This window comes from Limulus polyphemus, unplaced genomic scaffold (assembly GCF_000517525.1).
Source record: "Limulus polyphemus unplaced genomic scaffold, Limulus_polyphemus-2.1.2 Scaffold1225, whole genome shotgun sequence".
Taxonomy (NCBI): domain Eukaryota; kingdom Metazoa; phylum Arthropoda; class Merostomata; order Xiphosura; family Limulidae; genus Limulus; species Limulus polyphemus.
Window position 1 is genome coordinate 175,376 of NW_013666835.1, and position 10,922 is coordinate 186,297.

Below are 10,922 nucleotides of genomic sequence, written 5' to 3' on the forward strand. Positions count from 1 at the left end.
TGTATAATACTAAAATTTGAATTATAATCTACAGTCTGATACCAAACTTATTGACGTAGATTCATAAAATAATAGTTCAATAAAATTTTGAATAAAAGTGAACAAACTCGATGACTTGGCCTTTGACACATGACCTGTCTAGATAGGGTTAACTGAACTTTAGGACAAATGATGATATTTCTTTTGACAGTTTTTCTTCAGTTTGGTTTTATATCCCAGAAAAGTTTGGCATTAATAAATTGTTTAAAATGTATTTATAATTTACTGCATTAAGAATTAAAAAACACCAATGCAAAACATATGTTTTTTATAGATATAGATAGCTTGACATTGGGATTTGTTATTAAAATAGAGTTTATCAACATATTCAAGTACCAATCATTTTCTAAAAGTTCAGTTACCCATCTTGACAAGGTGTGCTAAAAGCAAAATTCATCATGATATGAATTTGACATAGAAGGTAAGCCTTCATAAAGTTTTATTTTTTTTGTGTGTTTTAATGTCACAAAAAACCTTTCATTGAATCTTATCACTTACTGTTTTGTTGAACCTGGTTAGCTAGGCTTTCTTGGCATGTTCAAAAACAAAATTAATACTGTTTGTCATAGAGCAGTAAGGAAAACCTTTCATTCAATCTTATTACATACTGTTTTGTTGAACCTAGTTTCTGGGTTTTCTTTGCATGTTCAAAAACAAATAAAATTAATACCGTTTGCCATAGAGCAGTAATTCTTGGTGGACATAACAATGAAATCATGGGAATGTGAATCCATGGCTAATGGAACTGATCACTAGAGGATGCTACATCTGCTCAAAGTGTCCACTGGATGTCAGTGATGGCATGTATCTTTTGGGATGACATGATAGCTAAAGAAAGTTGTCTAATATGAAACATGGCCATATGCTATTTGATGGCACCTGTCAAGTCCATCAGTGTAGCAAGCATTTTATGATATGCATTTGACTTCAGATATCCTCATACTTATGAAGTTAAGTGGGCCATCCAACAGCTTCCTGGACAGGTTCATTTATACAAAAGTTGTAGACCATCATTTACATGAATGATGGCTGCACTGAGCAGACGTAGTACCCCCTGGTGACCTTTTTTTTTTATATCACAGATTTTGTTCCTCATGGTCTTTTTGATATATTCACTAAGATGTATTGTTCTATGATGAATAGTGTTTATCTTATTGATACTTTATCATAAGTATCCTAAGCATCACAGGTTTCTTTCTTTAACTTTTGCATTGTTGTAACTTTACAATGTAAATGCATGCAGGTAAATTACAACCAGTATGGGTGTATATATATATTATTATTTTGTTTGGGAGCAATGTACTATATATTTTTTCCCATCAGTGTGCATGTTTAAATACATAATTATGTATATGTGTGTGTATATATATATATTATTATTTTGTTTGGGAGCAATGTACTATATATTTTTTCCCATCAGTGTGCATGTTTAAATACATAATTATGTATATGTGTGTGTAATGTACAAATTAATATTGTTATAGGTTTCCATATTGCGGTGGCTGTAGGAGGCTCCCATTAGAAGATAAACCTCATTCATTCGAATTAATCCTCCCAAATTGGGACTCCCTTCAGATGGCAGCATCTGATGATAATGAAACTAGTGACTGGCTTCAGGATTTTCTGCACACAGTTTCTCTGGCAGATCGTGTAAGTTAACACTTGTGTGTACAGGAAAGTTTAATATTACTCACTTCCATTCTTCCACTTAAACTTTGACTTGTGTTATGACCATTTAAGCTATCAGTGAATGAGCTGATAATTAGTGCTTTTGAAATAATTTTCTTTTATTTAAATATTCAGAGGATTTTTGCCAACTTGTTGGAGTAAAGTTTAAAAACTTCATGATTGATTAATATTTCTATACGTGAACCCGTAACGTATGACTTATTTTTCTTATAAGATTTATACATTGCAACCCACTGTAAACTGTGATGAAATGATATTAAAGTCAAGAGAAGTGATGAATGTGTTTTAATATTACATAGATTACCAGTTTCCAGAGAATGTTGATGTAATGTGTGTATGTATTTGTGCTGGGAAGTGGTTGAAATATTAAGATTAATGATTGTTTCATCAGACCTGATTGATCATCAGTTATAGATGGTTATCAACATTTTCTTTATTTTTCAATAATTTGAATCAAAGAATTGCAGATTAACTGCTTTTCTGTAATTTTTTCCCCATCTATATAGATTTACTGTATGGAATGAATCCATAGCAAAGAAATACACAAAAGTGCACAGATATCTTATCAAAATCATTGTTTTTTCTTTTATCCAGTATGATTTCAAGCAATAAGCATTTCCTAGGTTCATTTCGTAGATTATTGAATTACTGTAAAAACATCGTTTTTTTTTGTGATGAGGTAGAGAAACGTTGATATAACAATGTAAAAACAACATAATTGTTATGGTATAGATGCCGGCAGAGCATGATATAATTCATTGTATTTGTCATAAGACATTATGTTAAGCCTATTGTATTTTCTAACTACATTCCTAATTTAGTCTCTAATGGATTTTCAAGAATTAGAAGCATGTATAATAATAGTATTTGAACCACACTATATTTGTCACATCCATTTCTGACAATGCATTTCACTAAATCTAGAGCTCTTCAGGCTGGCTGGGATACCACAAATGCAATAGTGACCAGAATACTATTTATTTAAGCCGTGTTTTACAACAACAACCAATCTTGGAATATTCTGATTAATCATTACACCACTGGTGTTTATGATACTTGGTACTGGGATATTACGGTGGTTTCCGTTATTATGTAAAGTATTAGTAGGTTAGTACTAACTGAATGATCTAATGTTATGTGCTTGAACATTTGTCACTTATATTAATGAGTTCAAGAAAACTCATTCACAGCTTAACATTTTTTTCTTTCATTTCTCTGTTATTTTTTAAGAGTATGAGAAGATGTAGGTTCTTAAAGCAAAAGAGAAGTACATTCCTGTTTTTTTCCAACATAACTATTTTTCAAGTTCAAATATTTTTCACACACAAAAAAGAAAAATGACAATCCATAACCTTTTGTAATTGAGGTCAAATTAGACAAAATGGAAAGAATTTTTTTCCCTAGTGGCTGACAGAAAAATATATGTTATTATGCATCTATTGCGATTGATATTAAGACTTAAATTTTAAAAAACATTGTCATCAGACTCTGTGATTTTGGAAGTTTTTTCTTATTACTGATGTAAACATATTGTGTTATAGTGTATAAAGTTTCAGTTTCCAACTCTTCTGCAGTGGCCCTTGTAATCAGCTTCATGTTAAACTAGGAGTAAGAATGTATCAGCTTATGATGTTAAAAGTTATATTTTTGTTTGGTTTGCTGAAGATTGATTTTGTTTCTTGACCAAAGTTTATTAAAGTAAAACATTCAAAAATGCTTTATGAACCCAAAATAGATTATTTTATGAGTACATTTTTTTATATATTCTTCTTTGAATAAAAGGTTTTGGAAGTAGATCCTCCACTTCCTTATCAGTGTTGTCTGGTTCTTGCTGGAGACTATATGTTTACAGTCTTAGAAAATAATTATGGAGGAGAAGTGAAGGCAGTTCTAGGTAAAACCAACATTACTGATCTTCTAACCTTGAGTACTGATGAAGAAATGCCAAATTACTGTATACTGGTATGGACATTTTTGAATTACTTGGTTCATCTAATACTCAGTTATGGGTTATAGTTAGAGGTTTAAATTATTAGATTTTACTGCAAATTAATATCAAATGTTCTGGTGAAAATTATCCATATTTTACATAAATAATAGTTTTCATTTACAAGATTAGATTGTGATTCAGTTTCCACTTGAGTACTAAGACAATTCTATTTATTTGTAGTGAAATTAATCTATTATCATTGATATTTTCAAATATAAATTAAACCCAAAGTCTTATTTAGTCGAAACATTTTTGTCCTTTTTTTTTTTTTATGAAGGAGTTTGATTGCACAGAAGTAGATAATTGCAGTGGTGAGTGGATCTTCTATTTTATGACTGAGCATGAGCAGCACAAGTTTGTGAATGTTGTTTCTGGATTGTGGGAAAATCTATTCAAGGCGAGTTTAAAGGTTTTAGGCACTTATTTAAAGAAAATGAATTTGGGAACTGTATTTGAAGTTAATTTGAAAGGCTAGAATACTGTGAATGAACATTGATATAGTTTTTATTTTATATTGTCAACATGTAATTGTTATTTATTATTGCTGACTTGTAAAATAACAAATAGCCAGGTTTAAGATTAATAGAAGAACACCTGATATATCACTGAAAATACTGTGAATTACACTTTAAAATGATAAATCAACATCAAAGAACACATTAAACCTTAATTATTTTGATACTGACATGCTCAGTCAGTTCTGAGCAGGTATAATATTACACTCAATAGTCAAGTTTTTAAATCTACAGACATACAAGAAACATCTCTAGACATACTGTGTTATTATGAACAAGCTTATTGGACCTGGCAAGGCCAGGTCGTTAGGGCACTAGACTCGCAATCTGTAGGTGGTTGTTATGAATCCCCGTCTCACAAAACATTATTACCCTTTCAGTCTAAGGGGTATTATAATGTGACGGTGAATCCCACTATTCATCGGTAAAAGAGTAGCCCAATCGTTGGTGGTGGGTGGTGATGACTAGTTGGATTCCCTCTTGTCTTTCACTGCTAAATTATGGATGGTTAGTGCATAAATGTAAATGTAATTTTTTTTTTTTAATTTCAAGATTTTTCAGAGATAGGCATGTGTGTCCCACTTGGATGTTTTAGAACTTTCGCACAGATGGTGTTGTTGGATACCTAGTTTTGATCTTGTGTCTGTTGTCTCCAGTGACACACCATATCTAAGTTTAGTAATGTCTGGTGGCATTCTTCTGTACTTTTATTTATCAATTGACCTTTGACATGGGTAACACATGCACTCTGGGAGCATTGCCCCTATTTGTTCAAGTATGTATTGGGTAGTTTGTTTATTCTAAAGACAGAATTATATCAGAGTATCTCAAGAACAAATTGGAAATTTGCAAACTTCTTCATTTAGGTAGCACTTTTCAGTTTTAACTTGTTGCTGTTTGATAAATAGATTGATTTTTATGTTTTATCCAAGTTCTTTTCTTCAAGTCAGTCAACTCAAAAAATCAGTTAAGTTCCATGTTACATTTTCTGTTGTTTCTTCAGTATGAAGGTACAATGCTTACTTGAAAGATTATCAATGAACCTGAGAATACCACAATATTAAGCCTAATTTGGTAATTTCACATTTAAATTTTGTTTCCTAAAATATTCTCTTGAAATTGGTAAACTTAAGTAATTTTTTCACAACCACTGCATACATTACCTTAGCTTTATTTTCTAGAAAACAATATTGGGGGAAGATATAAAGATGCTCTAGAGTAAATGTGAATTTTGACTAAAGTTAGCTATTCCTCCATACTAATCAAATAGATTAAAGCTATCGATATTGAATATTAACACTGAAATATTGCATATGTTCTTGTACCCAACTAAATGCAGTTGGATTTTATTATCTGTTGACTTAAAATATTAAAATACAATTTCCTAACATAGAACAGTTCTCACAACAGTATATGTTGTCATTGGGTAAATTGGCAGCTTTTTAAGTACCAAAAGTACCAATAATAAATGAGGTTTTTGTGTGTGCTTGTGGAAATACTATATGAAAACTGTAATTATGTCAGTGATTTAATAGTGTAATATATCTTTCACCTTAAGTTTTTTTAAATTTATTTATTCACCTTTATTGATTTGTTATTTCTTTGGGCACACTGAATTTTAGTTTGAAAAATCTGTAGATAGTGAGTAAATTTGCTTGATTTTTCAGATCCCATTGGCCAAAGCAGCAAGTAAAGACCTAAGTTTGAGAAGAAAATGTCAAGAAAGGTGGGGTTATACATGCCAGACTAAGGAAGTGCTTGAGAAGCTTTGTTTGGATAGTTGACAATAGTATGGTATTGTATGTGATGTTAAACTGTAAATGAAATGCAACTTATATTATGAAAGTACTTATATTTTAAACATAAATACTCCCTGATTTGTTTAAGTTGAATTAAACATAGTTTAGTGATTACTTGCATTTTAAGCGGAGTAGTTTTGGATCATTGAACTGAAAACTGAGATATTGCTTAAGATGTATGGGTGAAAGTCAAATAAGTTAGGGAAGAGCAACGTCAGGCATTATTTCCATAGGCTTTAATGCTTCTTGTTCCAGAAATTTTGAAGTCAAATTCTAGTGTAAATTTACTATCAGAAACAGCATTAAAAACATATGTATGTGTGTTTTTTTCTTTACATTTTAGGTATTAGCGTTATTATTAATATCACTAAAAGATATGTATATGTGTGTAGAAAGGAAATATTAACATTTATATCTAACACTACAATTAGGTTTTGTTAGTGATTTTATAGTGATATATTACATATCTGTTATCAACTGATATAGTATTATTCCAGTTTTTATATAATACTAGGAATACTTGATGATAAATATACAAGTAGAATTCAGTATTTTATGAACATTTCATTGTGTCAGCTAAACTGTAGTAATGCAAAATGCTATAATTTTGATATTCTATGCTTGTTGTTGTGCAGTTATTGGTTTATGGGAAAGTGTGCTGCAAAAATTGAAGAGTAAATTCTTACAAAGCCTAATTTGAACAAAGGAATGACTAGACCCTAACTTTCAGAACAGATGATTGATTTAGAAAGTTCATAAAACCAGTGGTTCCCAAATTGAAGTTCCTGAGATGACCACTAGGTATTTAAAAATATTCACTTTAATACTTCAAATGAGAATTTTATTTATTGCAATAAATTTGAATACCCAGTGTTGTTTATGCCTGAGTTAATTTTTCAAGTAACAAAATGCAGTGAAAGTTAGGTACTTCAGAGAGGCTGTTATTTAAAATTTCTATTAAATCACTTAAGTGGAGGTCCTCAGTCAGATGTTTAAGGTCTTGGGAAGCCTCCAGTTTGGGAACCCCTAACTTAGTGCATATTGTAATCAACAGACATTGTACAATTACTAGACCATTACTTTAATCTTTACTGAGAGAATTTATCTGACTTTTATCATTGTGTTTTTTTTTAATTTGTTAAAGAGAATGAAAGAGCACAATGTGTTTAGTTTGTTGTGGTAAATTACCTTATTATTTCTTCTGAGACAGTTAAGTGGTTTTTATTTTTGATTTAATGAAAAAAATTACATTTAAGGTAAAAGACTTGAGTGTATCTCAGATTGTTTTACATATATTGGATTAAAGTTGTCAAGTTCTTTTATTTATAATATAAAAATAGATCATTCTTACTGTTTGAACTTTAAATATTTAAAGTCATGATCATTTTAAATGTCTTCTTACATTTCCAACTGTACTAGACATTGAATGTTTAATTTTTTTTATGCTGTTCATTTTTTTATTTGTTTCTTACCAAATATCATAAAATGATTAAGAAAATCTTTTATTATGACAGACAACAGATCATCTGCTGTAACATTCCCTAAATGCTGTTTTGTGATTTTAAATTAATATTTCTGTGTGTATTGATAATTTGAAAAAACTTATTGCATTTATCATAATTTTATCAAAGACAAGAAACTATCCATTTATTCTGCTTATGTATTGATTAAGGCTAACAAGAAGAAAGCAGCTTAAAACATGGAAATTTGTTTGGTAAGCCTTGGCAATACCAGGTTTTATTAGAACTTGATAAACAAAGCAGGAGTGGTATGAGTGCTGATTAGTATAATTGTTGGAAGTTTTTGTATTGTGGGTGATTTGTTAATATTGGAGCAAATTGAATAGAAAAGGAAGGTTTCAAAACTAGTGTATATTTTTGAAATATAGATCGATAAAAGTGTGATAATTGTGGTTTTGTATATTATTGAAGCAAATTATAAAGATGTGAAAGGTTTAAAAATTGTAGTTAGTGCAGATTGGAGATTATAAAGAGCTGGAATGTTTGAAAACTGTTAGTTTGTATTGTTGAAGCAGATCATAAAGAACTGTAATATTTTAAACCTTTTAGTGTGTATTGTTGGAGCAGATCATAAAGAACTGGAATGTTTGAAAACTGTTAGTGTGTAATGTTGGAGTAGATTGTAAAGAACTGGAATGTTTGAAACTTAGTGTATTGTTGAAGCACATCATAAAGAACTAGAATATTTGAAAACTGGTAGTGTGTATTGTTGGAGTACATCATAAAGAACTAGAATATTTGAAAACTGGTAGTGTGTATTGTTGTAGTAGATCATAAAGAACTAGAATATTTGAAAACTGGTAGTGTGTATTGTTGGAGTAGATCATAAAGAACTGGAATGTTTGAAAACTGGTAGTGTGTATTGTTGGAGTAGATCATAAAGAACTGGAATGTTTGAAAACTGGTAGTGTGTATTGTTGGAGTAGATTGTAAAGAACAGGAATGTTTGAAAACTGGTAGTGTGTATTGTTGGAGTAGATTGTAAAGAACAGGAATGTTTGAAAACTGGTAGTGTGTATTGTTGGAGTAGATCATAAAGAACAGGAATGTTTGAAAACTGGTAGTGTGTATTGTTGGAGTAGATCATAAAGAACAGGAATGTTTGAAAACTGTCAGTATGTATTGTTGGAGCAGACCATAAAGAACTTGAAAGTTTTTAAAACTGGTTAATGTATATTATTAGTGCACTGGTAAATATATATATTATCAGAGGAATTCTTAAAGAAGTTAGAAGTTTGGAACTGAATACTATATCATTGAAGCAGTTCATAAAAATATGTGACATGTAAAATGCATTGGACCATATTTAATGGCCCCATTTTTATTTTGTATGAAATTGTTAGTGAAGATTAACATTTAATGCTTTGTAGCTAGATGTAAAATAGAATTAGATATATGCATTTTTGGTGCTTTGATTTTGAGGATGTATGCGAGTTGCATACTAATTATTTAAATTATTTAATGATGTATTAAAAAATATTATTTTTGATATTTAAAGATTGTCATGCAAGTGGTTGTAAATCATTTTGGAGTTCTGGAGAAGAAGAAGAAAGTAATTTGCTGGAAATAAAGTGAAATTATTCCTCCCTCAACTGCTTAAACATAAGTGGTTGCCTGTGGGTTTCCAGTTTACATAGTGTAATTTATCTTATCTTGAGTATTTAAAAATAGGAATACTGTTATCAGTATTCAGTAATTGTTTGAAATGTTGCTTTTATAAGAATATTGAGGCTACTTTGTCACTTTTTGGGTTATTTATAGTGTATCATTTGCAAGATAATTTTTGAAGGATTTTTATTTCTACTTGTACAACAAAACGTAAAATATTGTATAGTGCTTTAGAATTGCTACAAAAAATAAAATCTTGTATACTGGTTAGAGCACAATTATTATAATGTTGAAGATATTCAGACTGATACTTATTGGATAATTTTTTCAAAATGAAGTATTTAACATGATATAAATTATTTCTTAATTCTCCAATTTTGAAACAGCGAACTTTTAATCAGTTTAGTATGTGTTTGAGATTCTTAATTATGATTATGCTGCTGTTTTTTTTTGAAGGGGAATTATTATGTGCTGTATGTTGTCATTTAGTTTTATAACTAAGAAAGGTTTTAAACATTGATTGCTTTGTTTTCTTCTGAATTAAAATAGACTTGAGGGGTTTCACCTCCGTGATATTTATAAACTTTTTTATCGTGATTAACTGTGATTTTGTTAAAATACCTTGAAAAATAAATCCTCTTTCACTCCTCTGCAAATGTTTTTTTTTTACATGAAGAAACACCTTAGATTCATAGAATATTTTGGGTCATCTGGAAAGTTATTTTACTTGTTGCTTGTACAATAGCTTAATAGCAACTTGTGATGGGGGATGATGTAGCTTAGAAAACAAACAAACAAAAACAAACCAGATACTTTATCTGAACATAGCATGTTAATTTGTTAAATAAGAAAGCTACCTGCTACATCTTTTAATCAAATCTTTGACACCTTTGAATAATATATTTCATACCATGAAAAACAAAATGGGATTGCTAATATGCGATTTATATTTTATTGAAATACCTACAATTAAAGCTACATTCAGAGATCGGAATGATTGAAAAAAACGTTTGATTTATGGGATTAAAATGTGTTCTTTGCAGTTACTTATAAAGATTCAAACACTTGTTCATTGTAGTTCTGCAGAAAGATTCAAACACTTGAGCCATTGTAGTGGCTCATAATGATAAAAACATCTTGATCTTTGTAGTTATGCACAAAGATTATTTTTTGTTTTTACAAAACAGTGTACTGAAGACATTTAGACTTGTAACATTCTTGCAAATGAGGAAAGGATATAATTGTTGTGTAAAAACTGGTGTTTTATTTACTTGTAACTGAACATTGGTACGTGCAATTTTATTGAGGAAGGTACTTTTTGTCACATGTTAATATTCACAATATTCAAAAACAATAATATTTTAAGCTACCTATTAAAGTTAAAATTGTTTTTAAATTTTGAGTTTACATTGAAATTAATTGAATGTTTATTAAAAGTGAAATTTGGGTAAGTAAACAGTAAAGTATTTTGGTTTTGATCCTGGTTAATTGTAACACCTGTGAATGGCATAGTTAAAATCTCTGTCTGGTGCAACCATTAATGTTAATAACCATTCTGAGGACACTAGCAAGTAGTGGAAACCTCTCTATTTCTATGCTGGGAAGCTCTCGGCTGGCCCAACGACCAGACTTGGGGGCCTCAGATAAATTATATCCATTAGCAGGAGCTGTTTTTCCAGTACGTGACACAGTAGGCACTCGTGCAAGAGCTAGACAATCAGTGGAGCAGCAGAAAGTGTCACCATGGTGGTAGGTGTGCAGC

The 10,922-nt window shown here is 30.2% G+C and overlaps 1 protein-coding gene across 2 annotated transcripts in view; it reads left to right on the forward strand.

The window, feature by feature from the left end:
* LOC106462685 (pleckstrin homology domain-containing family M member 2-like) overlaps positions 1-9,810 on the forward strand; it is a 53,451-nt gene extending 43,641 nt beyond the window's left edge. For both annotated transcript variants that reach the window (XM_022390012.1, XM_013922632.2), the window contains 4 exons: positions 1,524-1,689; positions 3,511-3,690; positions 3,996-4,115; positions 5,901-9,810. In XM_022390012.1, the coding sequence (XP_022245720.1) occupies positions 1,524-1,689; positions 3,511-3,690; positions 3,996-4,115; positions 5,901-6,017 (583 nt within the window). In that variant the 3' untranslated portion in view covers positions 6,018-9,810. The remainder of the gene's footprint in view (positions 1-1,523; positions 1,690-3,510; positions 3,691-3,995; positions 4,116-5,900) is intronic.
* Positions 9,811-10,922: the final 1,112 nt, after the last annotated feature.